At 41.1% G+C, this 23,273-nt stretch overlaps 1 protein-coding gene across 1 annotated transcript in view; it reads left to right on the top strand.

The window, feature by feature from the left end:
• The window catches only part of LOC135519294 (zinc finger protein GLI2-like), a 100,105-nt gene that overhangs the window by 18,100 nt on the left and 58,732 nt on the right, over window positions 1-23,273 (top strand). The window contains exon 2 of the mRNA XM_064944441.1: window positions 3,004-3,145. Within this exon, the coding sequence (XP_064800513.1) occupies window positions 3,031-3,145 (115 nt within the window). The 5' untranslated portion in view covers window positions 3,004-3,030. The remainder of the gene's footprint in view (window positions 1-3,003; window positions 3,146-23,273) is intronic.

A 23,273-nucleotide genomic window follows, 5' to 3' on the forward strand; every position in this document is an offset into this window, starting at 1 on the left:
CAAAAGAGCAGAAAAACAAAAACAAATATGAGGTAGATAGTTGGTTGGATGGGCTATTTACAGATGGGTGTACAGCTGCCGCGATCGGTAAGCTGCTCTGACAGCTGATGCTTAAAGTTAGTGAGGGAGACAAGTCTTCAACTTCAGTGATTTGTGCAGTTCTTTCCAGTCATTGGCAACAGAGAACTGGAAGGAAAGGTGGCCAAAGGAAGTGTTGGCTTTGGGGATGACCAGTTAAATATACTGTACCTGCTGGAGCGCGTGCTACGGGTGGGTGTTGCTATGGTGACCAGTGAGCTGAGATAAGGCGAAGCTTTACCTAGCAAAGACTTATAGATGACCTGGAGCCAGTGTGTTTGGCGACTAATATGTAGCGAGGACCAGCCAACAAGAGCATACAGGTCGCAGTGGTGGGTAGTATATGGGGCTTTGGTGACAAAACGGATGGCACTGTGATAGACTGCATCTAATTTGCTGAGTAGAATGTTGGAGACTATTTTGTAATTGACATCGCCGAAGTCAAGGATCGGTAGGAGAGTCAAATTTACGAGGATATGTTTGGCAGCATGAGTGAAGGATGCTTTGTTGTGAAATAGGAAGCCAATTTTAGATTTAATTTTGGATTGGAGATGCTTATTTAATGTCAAAGTGGAATTATGTTTTTGTCTTGAGTCAATGTATTCAACCCTTTTGTTATGGCAGGCCTAAATAAATTTAGGAGTAAAGATTTACTTAACAAGTCACATAATGCGGCCTCCCGAGTGGCGCACCGGTCTAAGGCACTGCATCGCAGTGCTAGAGGCATCATTACAGATCCGGAAGACCCATGAGGTGGTGCACAATTGGCCCAGCGTCGTTAGGGGTAGGGTTTGGCCGGCTGGAATGTCCTTGTCCCATCGTGCTCTAGCGACTCCTTGTGGCTACCAGGCTCATGAACGCTGACTTCGGTCGCCAGCTGTACAGTGTTTCCTCCGACACATTGGTGCGGCTGGCTTCCGGGTTAAGTGAGCAGTGTGTCAAGAAGCAGTGCGGCTTGGCGGGGTCGTGTTTCGGAGGACGCATGGCTCTCGACCTTCGCCTCTCCTGAGTCCATACGGGGTTGCAGCGAGGAGACAAGACTGTAGCTACCGATTGGGGGTAAAAAGTACAATTTTTAAATGATATATAAATAAATAAATGCAAGTCAAATAGTAAGTTGCATTGACTCACTCTGTGTGCCATAGTATTGTTAAACATGATTTTTGAATGACTACCTCATCTCTGTACCCCACACATTCAATTATCTCTAAGGTCCCTCTGTCGAGCAGTGAATTTCAAACATAGATTCAACCACAAAGGAAGGTTTTCCAATGCCTTGTAAAGAAGGGCACCTATTGGGTAGATGGGTAAGAAAAATATCCCTTTGACGATGGTGAAGTTATTAATTACACTTTGGGGGGGTGTATCAATACACCTAGTCACTAGAAAGATACAGGAGTCCTTCCTAATTCAGTTGCCGGAGAGGAAGGGAACCGCTCAAGGACTTCACCACGAGGCCAATGGTGATGTTTAATGGCTGTGATAGGAGAGAACTCAGGATGCATCAACACTGTAGTTACTCCACAATACTAACCTAATTGATAGACTGAATAGAAGGCAGCCTGTACAAAATAAAACATATTCCAAAACATGCATCCTGTTTGCAACAAGGCACTAAAGTAGTACTGCAAAACATTTGGCAAAGCAATTAACTTTTTGTCCTGACTACAAAGTATTATGTTTGAGGCAAATCCAATGCAACACATTACTGAGTACCACTCTCAATATTTTCAAGCATAGTGGTGGCTACATCATGTTATGGGATGCTTGTAATTGTTAAGAATTGGGGAATTTTTCGGGATAAAAAATAAGCAGCATGGCGCTAATCACAGGCAAAATCCTAGAGGAAAACCTGTTTCAGTCTGCTTTCCTCCAGACACTGGGACAAGAATCCACCTTTCAGCAGGACAATAACCTAAAACAGGCCAAATCTACACTGGAGTTGCTTACCAAGAAGTCAGTGAATGCTCATGAGTGGCCAAGTTAGGGTTTTGACATAAATCGGCTTTAAAATCTATGGCAAGACCTGAAAATTGTTATCTAGCAATGATCAGCAACCAATTTGACAGAGATTGAAGAATTTTGAAAAGAATAATGGGCAAATGTTGCATAATCCAAGTGTGCAAAGCTCTTAAAGACTTACCCAGAAAGACTCACAGCTGTAATTGCTGCCCAAGGTGACTCTAACATGTATTGACTCAGGGGGTTGAATACATATCGAAGTTATATTAGTGTTTAATTTTTCATGATTTTTCTTCCACTTTGACATTTTACAGAGTATTTTGTGTAAATTGCTGACAAAAAATGACAATTATATCTATTTGAATCCCACTTTGTAACACAAGAACATTTGGAAAAAGTAAAGGGGTGTGAATACTCTCTGAAGGCGCTGTATTTAAGTGTACGTTTTCATATTGAGTGACCTCTTAAAACTATGTATAAACATGGTAGTTACTAGTTACAGTGCGTTAATGTATTATTTGACAACTATATCCTGAGCGATACTTCTTATGACATACAATCAAAACGTTTTGTTTTTATTCTCTGCCGAAAAGTTAAATAACTACATTTAGTTTAACTGTGCAAGAGAGAATATATATATATTTATTTATTTATTAAACGCAAGCATGTTCTTTCTTATTCATATCATATTTTATACACATTGTTGGACTGTAATACAGAGTGTAAAATCTGTAGAGCTCCCTCTGTTGGCAACTCGGGCACAGCTGGGGGAACTCACATAGGATAATTCAAGCAGTGAATGTGTTTTTTTTCTGCATGTATGTGTGTGTCCATGTGTTGTGACCAAAACAACCTCCATATTTCAAAATATCCTTGTTTAAAAAGGAATTGTGCCAAGAACCTTTTTATACACATTCCACATGTTTTGCTTTAATCTCTCCTTCTCCCTCTCTGTTTCTCTAGGTTGACTCTGACTCCCTGCTGTCCACCATGGAGACCTCTGCTCCGACAGCCACTGAGAAAAAGGAGCATAAGGGATCGGGTTTAGATGGAAGCAGCTTCTCAGACCTGCCAAAGAAACCATCTCCCACTACTGTGACCAGAGGTATGAATGACTAAGCAGTGGTGGAAAAAGTACTCAATTGATTGTCATACTTGAGTAAAAGTAGATGCCTTAAAAGAAAATGAATCAAGTGAAAGTCACACAGTAAAAGTCTAAAAGTTTCTGGTTTTAAAATTACTTAAATGCAGTGGTGGAAAAAGTACTACATTTTCATACTTTAGTTATATTTGGGGAAAAAAAGATGGGGGAACACTCAGACATCATTTATGAATGCATTATTTGTTTTTAGTGATTCTGCCAGATCAGATGCAATAGGGATGACAATGCGTTATATTGATAGATGCGTGTATTGGACCATATTGCTGCCCTGCCTGAGCATTCAAAAATGAGTACTTTTTGGGTGTCAGGGAAAATGTGTGGTATCATAAATATAACATATTTTCTTTATGAATGTATTGGACTAAAAGTAAACTTGTCAATGATTTATATTAAAGTATAGATACCCCCCAAAACAACTTAAGTAGTACTTCAAAGTATTTTTACTTACTTTACAGCACTGTGACTAAGAGCTAACACCTTCAACTATACCTCAAGTCTCTGTCTGTACACTATAGCAGTGCTCCCAGTCAGAAGTTGGCGTCTTTGATACCCAAATCAAATACATTATAGGTGTCCCCCTGTCATATGGTATCTCCAGAAGTATTCTTCCAATATTTTCATTCTGAAAATATTTTCAATATAAAATACTTCTTGACTGAAATTTATTGTGCAGAAGGTAAAATCTTGCCTATTAGGTATTGTTTTTCTTTCGGTGCTCCATGTTGGTGTATGTTTTACATAGTGTCTTATTGACACACTCAGTGGCACATCAAAAAAATAGATATGGAGAGGGACTGCATGTTTCAAGGATGTCAGAAACTGGGTGATGAAAAACCCCACTAATGAGGGCGAAAGACCTTGTTCTTACCTCGTGAGTATAAACGTTATAAATTACTAAAGCAGTCTGTGGTAACAGTGGATGGCACAGTGCATCAGAGTCCTCTGACACCGGCGAGGACCGGGAAGTACCTTTTGATATGCTAATGAGTTGTATCTGATATTGTGGCATTGGTAAGTTATATTTAATGATAAGCTTGGTGACCTGCCATAAGCAAAGCCATATGAGCATTAATTGTTTAGAGAAATAGATTTAAGAAAAATAGGACGCTTCTCTCTGCCCTCAATGGCACCTCTTCAAAGAAATCGTAGAAGATTGTTTCCAAACATATTAATTATATTTATTGTACTGTATCCTATACAGGGTACCCTATTGCAATTATTCAAACCTACATAGACCAAATAATTGTGATAGTTGCAAATGATATTGTAAGTAATATAAAGCTGGTATAGTTTATCTTTATGGAAAGTAGCTGGCAGGCAATTCTTATGTGATGATAACTGTTGTGAGTTTCCATCCGGTCTGAGAAGAAAAAAGGAGGGAGGGAGGAAGAGGGAGATACAGATTAAGGGAGAGAGAGACAGAAAGAGAGACCGGGAGAGAGACCTCTCATCTATTAAATATGAGACCTCATGTTTTCATCAGTGAGTATATGTGATGAAATCTCCCCATAACGAGGACTGAGTACCTTGTTCTCGCCTCCAGAGGTTTAACATTATGAATTATAAACGACTGCATGGCGGAGCGGTTCAACTGGACTCTGAAGTCCTTCCTTCTGAGATGGACAAAGACATCTAGCGAGGGCCCACCACTGAAATGTTAATAGAACTTATCAGTCGTACATTTTTACTGTTTAATGAATGGCTTGGTGGCCTGCCATCGCCAAACTATAATCATCATGCATTCTTTATTCACACATTGGCAACAGCGAAAGTAGAACATTTACACCCATATTGACTTTGGTACATAGTTATACTCCTATGTTTATCATTTGTTTTTGTCCTTTTGATCAGTCTTTTCACTGGTCCTGCAATTAGTATGAATATAGGGCCAAATCTGTTCCTGAAGAGCTACCTTCCTGTATGTTTTCGCTCCAACCCCAGTTGTAACTAACCTGATTCAGTTTATCAACTAGCTAAATATTAGAATCAGGTGTGCTAGATTAGGGTTGGAGTGAACTTACTCACCAGCAACAGGGTTGAAGAGCCCTGATATAGGGCATAATGTGAATAAATCAATATGATAGTGTATTATTCTTAGTACATTTCTCAAAGTAGCCAATATCAATGGCCTCATTCACTCAACTCTATTGAAACTACTGTTAAGTCAAAGGGTAACTAACTGAAGGATCATCAGACCACTCGGTAAAAGGTCTAAGAAAAACTCTCTAGCTTCAAATGTAAAACATCCAAGTCATTACAAAGTAACATAGTTCCAACTACGGTACATTGTTTCCCTTCGCTGGCCTGCCCTGGACACGTTGGCAGGTTGAACATCAGTGTCTTACAAAGAAGACGCCATTTCAGTTTCATGGAGAAATGCCTTGCCTAGTTCAAGGGAAACTTCCCCGCTGAACATTATTTGGGGTGTTTTTCCAGTTTCCTACATAATTATGAGTGATGAGGTGTTTCAGACATAATTATGCACCTTAGTGGTATTTTAGAATTTTTGCCCGGGAGAGTTCAACCAATGATGTCATGGGTTTAGTCATGTTTTGTTGCAATTATTGTGGCCTTTGTGTTTTGACGATTGCATGACGATCACGCTAATAGTGAGTAGATATGATTGTCCTTGTTCAATAGATAGGATCAATGTTCCTAGCTGCCACATCATTGCATGACATCTAGGTCAGGAAGACAAATGACAAATAAGTCACAAGGCAGTGCTGTTCAGTAAAGTAGAATTTTGTGATCGATTCAACCATAACAGGGCTTCCTAGTAAGACTACAAGCCAAGCTAGCCATGTTGAGGTAGCTTTGTTTGCTTTACCCAAAAATGTACTGTAGCCTAATGTTATAGGTAGTTAGCTAGCTAGCCTCAATGTATCTTATTAGGATTAAAACTGGAGAAATGTTTTGATGATGATAACGAAGAGTAATGAAATTACTTTGGCTTTATGACTCGTATTAGTCTTTGAAAAACTATACCTGTGTGTTGTAGCTAGCTAGGTAACGTGTGTCTATGATATGTGTCATATTCTTTATTGTGCTGCAATACGAATACAGACACTACACAACAATTGCCCATAATAGCATTTTTGTAATTATTTTACAGACAATACCACTTAGTGGCCTAGGGATTATATGTGTAGTTTGTTCTATGTGGGGAGAAGCTAGGCACAGGACACCGAATCCCCTTGCCTGCATGTGTTGTTTGGGCCATTCAAACAATTTATCCTTCACACGATGGACAGTATGTCGGATACAAATAAGTGGATGACTCGGGGAGATGTGAAAGGTCCATAACAACAATCTCCCATTGTTTCAAAGTGACTCCGAACATCTCACTGCACCCACCAAACACACCATATATAAATATTCCCTTTGTAGACCTGTAGTATTTATTATAGGCGTTAGTAGTATATTTGTCTTTACTGCGTACAGTATATGTCATACATTGCCATAATGTTTCTGTGTACTGCTGTGTGAACTCACCTCGCTCCCCAGAGCAAATTAAATTTGTCTTGAATACAGTCCATGTCTACTTATTTGCTACATTGACAGACGAATCTACTGATTTATTCAAATATGTTTACAAATTGAAGTTGATACACCAACTCCCTGCATCATTTGTTTTAGCAGTAAGATTGTAGCTAGTTACTTCCCCCAAAAAGTATGAATATCACAAAGAAGAGATCCAGAAGTAGAAGTCAGCAGTTTATTGGTTTCTGATGCAGCTGGAATCACTTAGTCACTTGTCAGTACACATATACAAAAATATTCTAGAAACATTTGATCAAACTCCATTATATACATATGTAGAAGAGCTAGCAATATCTATACCACAATGCAATTGTGAGCATACTAGGCATTCTATATTATATGACAACATCAGTCTAATATGGATGTTGTGTTGGCTGAATATTCCAGGCAGAGTCCTGAAAGTTCTTGTCTTATGTTAGGCAATGGCAGCTTGTCTGACAGAACTTCATGACCTTGGACTCATAGACTATACACTTTTGCTCTTGCCAGCCCAGTCTTTTCCTCTTCCGAGTCAGATGATCTTGAGGTTGTTCACAGCTTAAATGGGTCTATAGGATCTCTACTACTAAAGCTCGTGTCACGGTCAGCAGCAGCAGGATTAGTCTGTAGTCTGTGATTAACCAACATTTTTTTTGTTGTAAAATGGTAGCCTAGTGGTTAGAGCATTGGGCCAGTAACCGAAAGGTTGCTGGATTGAATCCCCAAACTGACATGGTAAAAGTATTTCCATTCTGCCACTGAGCAAGGCAATTAACCCACTGTTGCCCGCGCGCTGAAGACTTGGATGTCGATTGAGGCAGCCCCCCGCACCTCTCTTATTCAGAGGGGTTGGGGTTAAATGCGCAAGACACATTTCAGTTGTACAACTGACTAGGTATCCCCCTTTCCCTTTCCCTAATACACACTCAAACAAGGTACGATATCCACCCATCCCCCTCGTGTCAATACATCATGCTGACTAACCTTCACACACAATACCCACCGCCAGCAGACCTCAATCCACACCATCCCTTTCTTATTATTAACTCTGCTTTACTCCAATTAAGACTTCAAGTTTTGCATAAACAATCAACTAAGCCTCCATAATACAGAGTAAACTAAGTTGTAGTCTACTTATAAACACTCCAACTAGGACAAGACACAGGCCATGTTTATGCCTAGCTCCAGCATATTTATTTGCTCATTGTGGAGTCATGGAAAGATTTACAGTAGCAAAGGTGACCTACAGTGCATTTGGAAAGTAATCAGACCCCTTGACTTATTATTATTTTTAAATGCTTTACACCCTTATTCTAAAATTGATTAAATTGTTTTTTTTCTCTCATCAATCTACACAATACCACATAATGACGAAGCAAAAACAGGTTTTTTGAAATGTTTGTAAATTAGTAAAAAAAAATAAACTGAAATATAACATTTGTATAAGTATTCGGACCCTTTACTCAGTACTTTGTTGATGCACCTTTGACAGTGATTACAGATTAATTTCTTCTTGGATATGTCACTACAAGCTTGGCATACTGGTATTTGGGGAGTTTGTCCCATTCTTTTCTGCAGATCATCTCAAGCTCTGTGAGGTTGGATGGAAAGTGACGCTGCACCGCTATTTTCAGGTCTCTCCAGAGATGTTCGATCGGGTTCAAGTCCGGGCTCTGGCTGGGCCACTCAAGAACATTCAGAGACTTGTCCTGAAGCCACTCCTGCATTGGCTTGGCTGTATTCTTAGGGTCGTTGTCCTGTTGGAAGGTGAGCCTTCATCCCAGTCTGAGGTCCTGAGCGCTCTGGAGAAGGTTTTCATCAAGAATATCTCTGTACTTTACTCTGTTAATCTTTCCGTCAACATGATGCTACCACCACAACATGATGCTGCCACCACCATGCTTCACCAGGTTTCTTCCAGATGTGACGCTTGGTATTCAGGCCAAAGCGTTCAATATTCGTTTCATCAGACCAGAGAATCTTGTTTCTCATGGTCTGAGAGTCCTTTAGGTACCTTTGTGGCAAACTCCAAGCGGGCTGTCGTGCCATTTACTGAGCAGTGGCTTCTGTCTGGCCACTACCATAAAGGCCTGATTGGTGGAGTCCTGCAGATATGGTTGTCCTTCTGGAAGATTCTCCCATCTCTACAGAGAAACTCTACAGCTCTGTCAGAGTGACCATCGGCTTCTTGGTCACCTCCCTGACCAAGGCTCTTCTCCCACGATTACTCAGTTTGGCCAGGCGGCCAGCTCTAGGAAGATCCTTGGTGGTTCCAAACTTCTTCCATTTAAGAATGATGGAGTCGACTGTGTTCTTGGGGACCTTCAATGCTGCAGAAATATTTTAGTACCCTTCCACAAGATCTGTGCCTCGACACATTCCTGGCTCAGAGCTCTACGGACAATTCCTTCGAACTCATGGGTTATTGTGTGTAGATTGATGAGGATTTTTAATGTAATATTTAAGAAATTTTAAAATAAGTCCATAACGTAACAAAATGTGGAAAAATGGAAGGGGTCTGAATACTTTCCAATTACACTGTATACTAGTTCTTGGTGTTGATGACGCTACAGATGTTGATGGTATCGGACTCTGTAAATGGACACACAGGGCCTGTCACGTTAGCCTCTGCGGTAGTTAGTTGGCTGGCCATGGGTTAGATGCAGTCCGGTAGGCTGTAGCTAACTTTAGCTAACGTTCGCTTTACATTGCCAGATAGCAACAGAAAATTACATTGATTTGCTTTGGAATATCTAGCCAGCATATTAAGAAAACTAACTAGCTTGGTTTAGATAAACAAATGTAGTTCGCTAGCTACATTACCTCTGCTCGACTTCTTAGCAAGGTAACCACTGAAATGTTACCCCAGCAGTCTGTGCTTGCTTGTAGTTTGCACATCCATGTAATGAGCACCACACCATGACTAAACTTCACAGGTTGTCGACACAAAAATATAAATAAATAGTTGTTCGCAAGCTGATGTTCAATGAACGAGTGGCTGGTCCAGTGAGTAATTTTTGTAACCTGTTGACACCCATTCTCAGCTGGATCCACCTCGACAAGGGCAGTACTACGCCCTGAAATCGCTATAAATGATGGATATTGTGGTCTGCTTTTAACCAGGAAATTCACATGGCACGTGTTATACCGGTGAGATGCAGAAATGCTTGTATTTGGATGTAGTGAGGAAATTCTAGATTTTTCTGACACGCATATAACATATGAATGGACATATACCTTGAAAGAGCAGCAGTGAAATGTCCCTTTTAAATTGGAGTCCATGACTCTTAAACCAGAATGAAAGTATGTGTAGCCCCTATAGCTCTTAGTGCAAGGGGCCCTGACTAGGAGGGGAGGGGATGATGTTGGCTTGGCATGAATCCGCCTGTTCCTTGATATGCATCAGGCTGTTTCTTTAGCCGGGCCTTGTTAATGATTTTAAATGGGCACCCACGTTCTCTGTGACAGCCCGCATCTGTCTGGCAGGGCAGACTCTTACTGTGTGTGTGCGTGTGAGCTGCAAGACTGCAACACGACCCCTAGTCTGTAGGAGTTATTGGTCTGTCTCTCAGGTTGTGGTTCGCCAGTTGTAGGAACATGTGCACAGAATAGGTACTTCATACCGGGACAGTAAAACATTCAAAGCTAAACCTGTCCTGGCTTTAGCAGATTCTCTTTCAGCAAGGGAAGAGGGATGTGTAGGCATAGAACACAAGCTGTGTTCAAATACCCATACTATCATACTGTATACTATATATTTAAGGAGTGTATATACTATTAGTTAATTTTAGTATACTGTGAACAAACAGTATCCCTTCAGTTGAGTGTACTAGTGCTTTGCCTGTCTACCGGAAAGTTGATGCTGTTGCTATGCAACTTCTTGCTAGCTTGTTAGCATAGCTAACAAATTGCCAGCTAGACATTTTAATTCTTCATTAGCAATGTCCGTTAAGAACACACAATGACTATACCTTTTAGCTAAGCTAAGAATGCTGTGAATAAGTCAATAAACGTTGGGTAGTTAGTTAGATACCATTTAGTTAATATACTGACAAGCAGGGACGGAACTAGAGATTCATGGATAGGGGGGCTAAGCTTCTTTTAGGGGGTTCTGGGCATACTCCCCCCTATAATAAGCCTAGTGACGTTCCTGCTGGCAAGTTTTATGTATTATTAGCCAACTAACGTTAGGTAGCTAGCTAACATACCAGTACATACAAACAACTGCTGTAATGATATGCTATGCAGTTGGTAAGGCTAGCGTAGCTAACAAAATGTCACCGAACAGAAGTGTAACATAAGTTATTTGAAAAGGCATAATTTTTTTACATTGCTCAATATTTTCTTAACATTTGTCATAATTAGTTAAGGCAATGAATTTGTATCCACTCTCGTTGGACTTGGCTGATTATTTTCTGAAATTTTTTTCAAATCTGAAAATGTTGTGAAGCCATGCCCATTTTCGGGAAGAAATGCATTAAGGGCCCCAAAAGCACAGAAATAATTTCCACTGCTTGTATACTTCGTATTTTGGCAAATGTAGTACGACATCCGGGAACCTTTTGGCATAATTTGACCAATAAGCATACTACATACTCAATTTACATCACAAATAGTATGGTTAGTGCGGTTAGTAGGAGTATTTGAACACAGTCTTTCTGTTTTGCCATTTTATTTTAATTGTCCTCTAGTAAGCAGGGTGCATTGTCTTCAATGTTATGTTAAAAAAAAGAGGTTAGCCCAGAAAACCAGAGGTAGATTTTTCTGTTATACTTTTACACTATACACTGTCTTTATGTAACCCTCAGATTGGAGTTGAGTTCAACAGTCACCATTGTGCCCTGTTGTGTCCCTCCCCCCCCACTCCACATACACTGGCTGTGCAAATGTGGACTGTAGAGTGTAACCACTCGCCTAAACTCTGGGTCTAGTAACTACACTAGATGGATGAAGTGTCATGAGTTTCGTTAAGAGAGTGGTGAGCTTGTGATAAGGATGGAGCAGTGTGTTAATAACGCCCCTGGTGTCCGTAAAGATGCTGAGTGAGTAAAGGTCAGCGTGAGATGGGTTCCGAGGGGTGATGGGGAGGTTAAGGCATCCGCATGCTTCCAATCTGAAACAGTTCGGGACAGTTTGTGAATATATTATGACAACATTTTGTGAGGTTTTTGTTCATTTTGGTCTTTGGCCAAGTTTTTTCCGCTGTTTGTGAGCACACATTTTCCTCTCAACCCGAATTTCAGTAGCTGAAGTCTACGCCCATTCCTCGGTCATTGTTCAGCTGTGGGGATTCTTTAATGAAGTGTTTGTTGTTATTCAATGGTAGACGACTCATTTCCATGCACATTTTTTCACTTGAAAAATACTGCACCAAACATCTTAGTTAGATGTAAAATTGCGTAACTAAAATATCCTCAGCAAAAGCATAAACATTTGACAGATTTCTTAAATTATTTTAGACTTATTCTGACTATTTTGAGGAAGTGTATACTGGCTACATCATCTCAAGATGGACAAATGGTACTATTGCCACCTTTTTCTCGAGTTTGGCTAGTTGCCAGCCGACCGAAGCGTGCATAAGGCTTTTGAGGTGTGCGTGAGAGGGGGAGCAAGGTGCGTCTCTGCCATAGACCTCTCTCATGGTCCCTGAGGTGCTCTGCTCTGGAGAAGGCGCTCCGGACGTTAGGCTGCGGGCAGAGAAAAATGTGACCAGAAAAAAAGGCTACCCACCTGGTTGTCCACAGGCAGGATCACTCCAAAGGGACAGACCCAAATCTTCCTGAGAAAGGGATTTCTGCTCTTTCTTTCCCACTAAATGGGAATACCTAGCAAGTTGTACAACTGAATACCTTCAACTGAAATGTGTCTTCCACATTTATCCCAACCCCTCTGAATCAGAGAGGTGCAGGGGGCTGCAATAATCAACATCCATGTCTTTGATGCCATGCTCAGGGGCAGAGCAAAATATTTTTACCTTGTCAGCTCGGGGATTCAATCCAGCAACCTTTCGGTTACTGCCCCAATGCTCTAACCACTAGGCTACCTGAGGCCCTTACTCTGCTGTGGTACTGTGTCCCCATGAAAAAGCAGGGAGAGAATAGAGGATCTGAGACTCAGCGGTTAGCCAGTGCTGTCTGACCTCTACCTCCTCCCTTATATGTTGAACTAACTCCATGGTCCTCCTCTGGTGTTTTAAACTTAAAATCAAATAATAAATATCCTGATGAGTGGAATATTCTCTGTACTTTTTAAGATATTCATAACGTTACTCTAACTGCACAACGTGGATGTGTGCCTTCGTATTCGTTCCCTTTGTCTTTAAAAAGAGTAATCAAGACAATGCAAGAAATAAATAGTTCTGGTTACTGTCTTGCACAAGACACCACCTCCATTGACCTTATTATTTTGAAAAAAGCTTGACACACACATTTGAAAAGCCCATAATATATGCATCTTTAATTTCCCCAGTATATAGTCATGTTGGGAAAGAAAGGACCAACTCTATCCAGTGTCATCTATTTCATGACATTGTATCAATATTGCATTTGTATCAATACTACATTGGCTAAGACCCGATACCTGAGAAGACTATACCAGGCAGGTCTTACAGGAAGGCCAAGCTATTGACTGGTTCGGCCCAATTCTGCTTTCCTGTCAGGGCGCTCCTCTTCTATAACACACAGAGACAGATATCATTACAGAGCGGGAAAGACATTCATTTTATTCTTATGGTCATGTTCTGTCAAACTGTATAGATCCTCCTAAAATGGTGTCTTATTTTACAGTAAATAGGTTATATTTCATATCTAATATGTTTTAAAATAGGTTCATACAGAGTCTGTCCTGGGCAGTCAGCTCAATACATTTCTTCATACTTATACATTCCCTTGACTCTAAGTCTACATCAGTGTAAAACAGAGCTCCTTGGAAAACAGATTGTGTTATACTGAGGAGTTTCAGAAGTTACTCTGCCTCTGTCGGTAGTCATTATAGCAAGTTCAAGTCTGAAAAAGTTGTTGCCTGTATAGGCTTCAGCACAGGGTCTGATACACTTCTGTTTTCTTGCCCGAAATTGGACACGGGTTTGGTTTTGCATTTTACAGTTGATTCTCTAGATAGTTGTTACATGAAGTAAATACATTCCTATGCTGAGTTCAGATTAATATTTAAGATGCTTAGAACACTACTGTGATCACAATGGGGGAAAAACGTGTGTGTGTGTGTGTGTGTGTGTGTGTTAATTAATTAATTAAATCAACACAGTATCTTATATCAATGCTTAAAGTAACAGTATAGTCTCTGTACTGTCTCTTTTCTATAGATTGGCAGCTGAACACTTTGACAGAGTTATGTCTCTAATGTGGTTATGAAGCATAAATCATTCTGTAATAAAAATACATCTCTGATATTGGTTGTTTCTTTGGGACGTTCTTCTGCCTCTTGCTTCAAAGCTTCTAGTTAAAGTGAAGAAAATAAACTGTGTGCTTTGGGCACCGTCTGTCTAACACACGTAAATCTCTCCTTACAAGATGTGTCCACACACACACACTCGCACACACACACTCGCACACACAGCGTCCAAAGACAACACGTTAGGAGTTGAGAGCAATATATGGATACTTTAGGGGATTTGCTGACAGCCTTTCTCTCTCTCTCCTTCTTTTTCTCTAACAGCACGCCGTTCCCAACATGCTCTGTTTAATCCAGGTCTCCGACTCTGAGATGTATATTTCCTGTTTTGGGACCTGATATGGATCTGTCGGTCAGCCCTGGATGGGCTGTAGAGTTCTGCTTCTCCCCTTTCCCCCCCAGTGCCCCCTAGGCAACCCCTGCCCTTTGCCTTTTCTAAATGGGGGGGGGGTTACACATCCAAAATAATAACAGTAGCGAGCTGGACAAAAACAAGATCCACTACATAAAGATAACGGGAATGTCTGCTAAACATAGACCTCTAAAAAAAACACCCCTCACCCAATGTAACTGTACCTCTTATCAACCTGAACTAAGAGCCTTCCACGCCTGCTTTCATCCACTAATGTACCCCTTCACGCTCACAGTTCAAGTGAACAAAAATAAACCACTGAGGAGTTAAACAGAAATGTGTATAAAACTGTAAACACAGGCAGGGGTGCTTATGTAAACAGGTCTGTTCCTATAGCTGGGGTACATGGTCTACAGGCTATTCATATGGCTGGTCTTCTAGGCTACAGCAGGACAGGCTGAGGCCAGAGGAGTCCATCTTTTCTGAGAATGTTGTCGGGGAAAGTTAATTCCAATATTGATTGTGAACAACCAGAGATATATTATTGCCACAATTGATAAAATCACAGTTCTTTACTGTGCTTAGCTAATTTGACACTTCACCTAAAAAGAGCTATTGGCCTAGAGCCATCGCCAGTATTAGAGCGCTTTGACTGTGCTGTTGCAGCTCTGTTAAGCTCACAGGAAATTGACTTGTAGCGACACTAGAATTTCTCCTCAAGCTGGGGGAGTTAGTTTGCTAGTAATTACAGATCTAAGGTTACACTGCTGACAACGGCTGGTAATACCACAGCATTAGCAATTAGTCTCCTTATGGATGGCTTTTAGTAGTAGAGAGAGTCACATATCACATGTTCAATCCCCTGCACCTGTAAGCCAGACAGACTTTGTCTAAGTAAAATCCAGTCAAATAAACAGACAAAGGGAAGGGTTTTAAAACATGTTTCTTTTGGTTTAAATAACAAACAGAAATGGTTTAACTTTTTTTCATTATTTGTTGGGGTCGCCTTTGTCTGAAATAAGCGCCAGGTCAGCTTAGCTTGACGATGAGTAGGAGAAGAAATTCAATAAACATTGTGTGGTCAGTGCAGCAGTCAGCTGCGTGAATCCTGTCTGAAACAAGAAATCAGTACGTCCCAAATGGCACTCTATTCTCTGTAGTGCACTACTGTTGAACAAGTCCCACAGGGAATAGAGTGCCATATGGGACAAGCCCAGTGTGGCCCACGGCCCTGACACCAGGGCTACTGGCCTTCCTCCAAGGACAGAACGCATGCAGGCAGGCATGCAGACGGCATGACTACAGTAAACTGTGTGACCAGCAAAATAAGCAGACAGGGTAGCCTGAGTAAATGCAGCAGACCCAGGAATAACAAACAAACAGAGGCATCCCAGATCAACACTCTGTCCTGGCTGGAGACGAGTATACAGTTCTCCTAGAACAGGGTCAGGAAGGAAGGAACATCCAATCCAAGAACCAATCTATGCCTTATGTTTTCCATTGTGTAGCGTTGAAGTCTCCTCCATTTTTCTTGTTTGGTGGGTAGTGCAAATGAGGGCAGAATCAGTTCAGTTCTGCACATATCCCCTGCACTATGCAATGGAGTAGCAGCATTTTCTCCACTCTGAGAAAGTCCTTTCTATCACTAGTTAAATTACAGTATATACAGTACACCCTGTAATTATACTACAGCCTTGAGACCTCAATGTATGGTTGTCATGGTCCTGAGTAACATGTAAACAAGCCGCTACCAGCCTTATGGAAAACTAGTTTGTAATCTCATACGTCAGACAGCTCTGGGAAAAGTGTTGGAGGATGAGAAGAAGGATGGATTTGGGAAAAATAAATAGTAATTTTCATAACAACTGGGTAGGAATGGAGTGAGTGATTGAGTGAGTGAAATCCTTTCATGTGAGCTCTTTGGTTAGGAAGTATGGAGATTTTGAGGATTCCCTCATACCTTCTTTGTTTCATTAAAATTGAATTTACCCTGAACAGAAATACAAATGCAACATGTAAAGTGTTGGTCCCATGTTTCATGAGATGAAATAAAATATCTAAGATATTTTCCATGTGTACAAAAAGCTTGTTTCTCTCAAATTCTGTGCACAAATTTGTTTACATCCCTGTTAGTGAGCATTTCTCCTTTGCCAAGATAATCCATCCACCTGACAGGTGTGGCATATCAAGAAACTGATTAAACAGCATGATCATTTCACAGGTGTACCTTGTGCTGGGGACAATAAAATGCCACTTTAAAATGTGTACACCACACAATGCTACAGATGTCTCACGTTTTGAAGGAGCGTGCAATTGGTATGCTGACTGCAGAAATGTCCACCAGAGCTGTTATCAGAGAATTGAATGTTAATTTCTCTACCATAAGCCACCTCCAACATAATTTTAGAGAATTTGGCAATGCGTCCAACTGGCCTCACAACCTCAGACCCCGTGTAACCACCTCATGTTTCAGCATGATAATGCCCTGCCCCATATCACAAGGATCTGTACACAATTCGTGGAAGCAGAAAATGCCCCAGTTCTTCCATGGCCTGCATACCCACCAGACATGTCAACCATTGAGCATATTTTGGATGCTCTGAATCGACGAATCGATGTGTATGACGGCGTGTTCCAGTTCTTGCCAATATCCAGCCACTTCGCACGGCCATTCAAGAGGAGTGGGACAACATTCCACAAGCCACAATCAACAGCCTGATCAACTCTATGCGAAGGAGATGTGTCGGGCTGCATGAAGCAAATGGTGGTCACGTCAGATACTGGTTTTCTGATCCACGCCCCTACCTTTTTTTTAAGGTATCTGTAAACAACAGATGCATATCTGTGTTCCCAGTCATGTGAAATTCATAGATTAGGGCCTAAGGAATTTATTTCAATTGACTGATTCCCTTATATGAACTGTAACTCAGTAAAATCTTTGAAATTGTTGCATGTTGTGTTTTTGTTCTGTTTAAATGCATCTTGTCCTTACGCGATGTACATAGTGGCAATAGTAAATAGGGTCATGCTCTCTGTATACATACTTAGAACAGTAATGAAGTGTTGCCTTCCCTATTACCACTCTGACACTGTGACCAGTTCAGGTGAACAAGAGGTTAGTGTTGTTAGACTGGACCCATTATTAACCTCAGTCAAATGACATTTCTTTTTCCAACGCGTTATGACTTACAATGTAAAGCCTGTGTATTAGCAGTATAGTCTGTGCAGTCTGTGTTGTGGCCTAGGTAATTTCCCACAGTAGGAAATATGCGTGTGCATTCTTGGCCCAGGCTTCAAAGGATCAACAGGGTCATCCCACGGCTGCAGCAGATACAGACTTGTCTCTCTCTCTCTCTCTCACCCTAAGATCCCCCCCCCGTGCCCTCACCTCCACACGCACACAAACACACACATAAACACGCATGCACACACACACAGACACATGCCTCCACCTCTTCCAAATCTCCTGTTCCCGCTGCTTTAACATGGGACTCAGAACAGGTCCTTATCTTATCAATGATAGTGAGGATGGCATCAAACTGTCATGGTAAACAAGGCGGTAGTCTCTGACATGTTGTGGCATGGTTATAGACAACTTTCCACTTCAATTCTGGCCAATAGGGTCTCGACTCTCAATTTAATGGCACATACTGCATCATTGCACACAGCTGCATCTACAGTATGTACATTTAATTCAGTTATTTCCTAAATACAGATTCCAAACACGTGGAATCCCAAACAATGAGAGTTCACTTACTCAATCTATAACAGTGTAGAAGCAGTCTGAGACATGTACATTTGCAGGAATGTACATGTGTAAACTATATACAGTACATGTCCTATGGATGTGTACATTGTCCAAGTGTTAGCTTTGGCTCTGAGAGGGTTTGGATACTTAAGAGCTCAGTAAATCCTTCTTATTCATCAAAGTTGTAGTTCCTGCTCACTCTGAAATTCCCACGTCTGTTTTCACTACACAGTGTACTTAACTGAAGAGGGGGGGACTGTTTACATTTCAAGCGTCCGCTTCTTTAAACTCCCATGAATAACAATAATTTAGCCAGTGAGTTTTTACAGTTTAATTTCTTCATTGTGAAGGGATAAACCTTTAATTATGACTGAGGAAGTTGCTTAATCCACAGACAGAAGGAAGCTGAGCTCACAGGCTCAGAGGTATCTGGGACTTTTTTCTTCCTGAGGCCACAGTTTAGTTTATTCCTCATTCTCTGACTGTCTCTCTCTCTCTCTCTCATATTATTTGTTCAGTTATGAACATTTTGCCTGATCATTAGCACTTGCAGGGTGTCAGGATCCCTTGCATTTAGTGTTATGCTCCAGGTAATATTTCCTTCCTCTAGGCCAATCAGGCCAATCTCTCTCTCCTAGAGTGAACCAGTCAGGGGTTGCCAGCAGCCAAGAGCCAGGCAAGCACCATGCATGCAGGCCTCGAGGAACATAGAGCCAGGCAAGCCCCATGCATGCAGGCCTCGAGGAACATAGAGCCAGGCAAGCCCCATGCATGCAGGCCTCGAGGAACATGCAGCCAGGCAAGCACCATGCATGCAGGCCTCGAGGAACATGCAGCCAGGCAAGCACCATGCATGCAGGCCTCGAGGAACATAGAGCCAGGCAAGCACCATGCATGCAGGCCTCGAGGAACATAGAGCCAGAGCTTTCCCAATACTGCTCCTTGGCCTGATGATCACTGGCCTTCCATTTTGGAATTGTAGGTAGATTTTTATATATATATATACATACATGATCACTCCATAACCACATACCGGACTGTCCAGTGCAGGTCTGGGGTCAATTCCATTTCAGTTCAAGCCTCAAGGACAATTGGAATTGTAGGTAGATTTTTATATATATATATATATACATACATACATACATACATACATACATACATACATACATACATACATACATACATACATACATACATACATACATACATACATACATACATACATTAGTAGGCCTACAGCTGCTACAAATGACTTACTACATAGGAGATCTGACATTTTAGTGTGTCAAGGAATGTACAAGTGTCAAAGACATTTGTTCTTGTCTGCTTGCCGAAATGTAAAAAAGTATCATTTATGTTCACTAACACAGATTTATTCAATACAGTCTTGTATGGTTTTGCCAGAAAATATAACTTTTAGCAAGTCAAGAGAAACAGTGAATAGTGTTTTTGCAGGTGTGCATGCATCGACCAACACTAGACAAGGCTTTAAATTATTCTTTAAATAGATAGGGCTTTGTGTAGCTGTCTGTCTGTTTAGTTAGCTCATGTTCAGGACAACTTGACATGGCAGCTTGTCAGACCAATAGAGACAGTGTAATTGCCCTCAACTCCCTAAGAAAACCTAGTTTGACTGACGAAATAACATGAATACGAAACCTTTTTCCATTTCCAATTGACACAACTCTGCTACAATGAGAAAAGCCATAACAGTGTAGCCTAGAAATCAAGCCTTACTACAAAAATTCACAAGCTGTACCATTATTCCTATAAAGTAAAAGATCTGTGAAAGAGCATAAGTAGTGTTGGTATGTAAATTAATTCCTTCAGAAACTGACACCTTGTCCTCCTTCACCAGTTACAAAACAGTGTGCACACTGCTCGTATAAGAAAATAAACTCTTTGTCAAGAATATTTTGTATTCTAAAGTTTTACATAAAACGTATGGTGAATTTTTTTCCCTCATAAACACTGAAATAGAATTGGTCTGAATCGAACGGCTCCAGTTTCTCTCCTACAGGAACAATCGAAAAAAGTCCCATTTAACCAGCTGCTTGTTTGTCACAATATTTAGCACAGGTGTGGAGAGGTCACACATAAACTGAACAAGGCCCTTTTGTTTGTTAAGGACTGTGTTATTAAGGATAATTGTCACCGCCAGGGTTTTAAATGTACTGCAACATGCAGCCAGGCAGACATGTTCCTGTTGTGAGGCAGAGCATTGGCCTGAACAAGGCACTGTGCAGATCCATTCAACTTGAACAGATACAATTAGTAGTTATTGGGGATGCTGCAGTACTGTAGCGGATTTGTAGATCAGTAATTCTGTGTGACTTCTTACTTAGGTTTTTCCCTCAAGCGCAGAAAATATATTTTCTGTAGGGGGGAAGAAGTATAGTTTCTGCTAGTCTCCCCCTCTCTCTGCCTCCACTCAGTTAATGGATCCATTACCCTGTCATATTACGATACATATAACCTCAGGTGATCTCAGGCCTCGGTGCATGTAAAGTCTCCTGAGATGGGGGACGGGGGGCTGTTATGGGGGGCTGGGGGTAGAGACGTGGGGCTATGGTGGCTGGTGGAGGGGCTCAGTTACTCCATGGTTAGGGTGATTAGGACCACTACTTGGTATCTAGAAGAGCTGATACGTGGCAGTCTGCAGGTCTGACAGGTTGCTGCTGGCTGCATACATGGTTTCAGACATGATCCTGTTCAGGCTCAGTGATAGAGCAGCCTCGAGGCTCTAAAAGACAGTGAAGTAGGACCTGCACACACCATTGCTCCACCACATACCTTTAATTAGGCTAGTAAATGTGCAATGTTTTGATCAGGATCATATATAACTATTTTAACAGGATGAAGCTCTGTCTCCCCTACTCACTCCCCTACTCACTCCCCTACTCACTCCCCTACTCACTCCCCTACTCACTCCCCTACTCACTCCCCTACTCACTCCCCTACTCACTCCCCTACTCACTCCCCTACTCACTCCCCTACTCACTCCCCACTCACTCCCCTGTCTAGGCTGTTGCGGTGACCGGATTACCGCCTCACTGGCAGTCATGAGTCATAAAATTCAACATGACCCTTGAGTCACGGTCATCTCCTCCTTACCATACTCTGGACATGTGCTGGTAGTACCCAACTCGCTAATGACAATCTGGTTGCTAATGGCCTGGTACTCAGGGCTCTGTTGTCTCTCTAACCACTCTGACGTTAATGTAAATGTGATTGAAAATCACATCAAACACTTATCATCAAAACAGTGTGTGCTTTTAAAGCACTGTGATGATCAGTTTGAGTAAAGAAGTTCAACAACAGGTTGAAACTGAGTGGAAAACATGGTTGATGTGGATGTTGTATCAAAGCCTAACACAATGAAGTGGACAGCGCTTTCTACGATGATCAATTCAAAACACCCAAAAGCATATTAGAGTTTATGCATAGGCCTATGAGCCCAAGCCTGAAAAAAAAAACAAATTAAAATAATGATTGCATTATACAATACATAGCCTACCGCATATTCCGCACGGCAGAATATTTTTATTTATTTAAGTTGTCTTTGGTACACACTCCAAAATTAAACAAATTCTAGTAATCGCCTTTGAATGTGAACTATATTATTATGCATACTGGATGGACTGGTTACACTATGCTATGCTCCAAACGTTCTATTCTGGGAGAGGACCTATAAGCCTAAGTGATGCTGTTGGTTCATTGATTGTGCATGGCGGCTATGCCTAGAATTATAGTACATTTGTATTTGATTTTGAATAGCCAAGTAAAAGGGATTTTTTATTTATTTTCATAATTAATAGGCTGACAAATTACCTTTTAGCTACAGAATACCTCACCACCATGCGTTTCCATCTCTTCCTCTCTCTCCTTCATTCCTTTCATTGTGAAAAACGTTACTATCGATGTTCCCAAACAGATTTCACGAGGTTTCCCAAATGAAGCACTGGGTAAATGCAGGAACGGGCTTGGAGAGCCCATGGCATACAGAGTTTGGGTGGAATATCACCTGTCGCGCAGCAAGAGGCTGCATGCTCCTCAAACAGTGTTTGGTGATGTGGAGTGAAATAACCAGAGTAGTCTGAAAAACGAAGCAGAGGAAAGCAGCCTCTATTCACTATTCCAGTGCATATAGATTATGTCTATTCCCCCCTGCCCCTGTTCTTGCCCATTTGATAATGGGCCATTCTAAATAAAAACTCATTTTACATATTGGTAAAAGACGAGATTACATTTTAAATAGTGAAAACATGATCACTTGATGAGAGAACAGTGTGTGCAGGAATAAAGCACAAGCTCTTTTTGCTACTTTCACAAATCATTAATTGCCTCTAGTTGAGTCATGCAGCCTATATATGTTTTGTATCATTCACAACTAAAGTTGCCAAATAACTCTAAATAATAACTCTAAATCTAGCAAATAGGACGTGTTTCAAATGATCACTTTTACGCTAACATAGTCACTTCATATACGTACTCGCAAAAAATATCCTTTCTGTTTTATTAATCTAAGTGTAATTATATTCTTCTTACTATAAAATCATATAATATAAAATAATGGCACAGGACTTATAAGCATATCTGCTAAATGAGCAAGCCTACAGCCTGTGGCAATGGATTTATTGTGACGGTGTAGGCCTATATTAAATGTATTTATGAAACTTTTTTAATGTAAATGTTACAAATGTGCACATCAGCGGCTTGTATGCTTGGAGATGCTAAACGGGTTTATGTTAGTTAATGGTCAATTACTGTGAGACTGGAAGACTTTTGCATGACAATAACCAGCTAACAAAATGCAATGAATGCCAAAGCCCTACCTCTGTCCATCCCACCCCACTTCACCCCAGCTATGGGTGTAAAATGCAGGAAATGCCCAGGAGTTAGTGGCCTAAGCGTAATGGGGAAAAGAGGTTGAGGTAAGACAAAGAAAGCAGCTCTTGAGTCAGGTGGTGGTGGTGGTGGAGCTAAGCTGTGTGTGGCTCTGGCAATATAATACGTCTTGGAGAAAAATATGAAATATAAGG

The sequence above is a fragment of the Oncorhynchus masou genome, chromosome 29 (genome assembly GCF_036934945.1).
Source record: "Oncorhynchus masou masou isolate Uvic2021 chromosome 29, UVic_Omas_1.1, whole genome shotgun sequence".
Classification (NCBI taxonomy): Eukaryota; Metazoa; Chordata; class Actinopteri; order Salmoniformes; family Salmonidae; genus Oncorhynchus; species Oncorhynchus masou.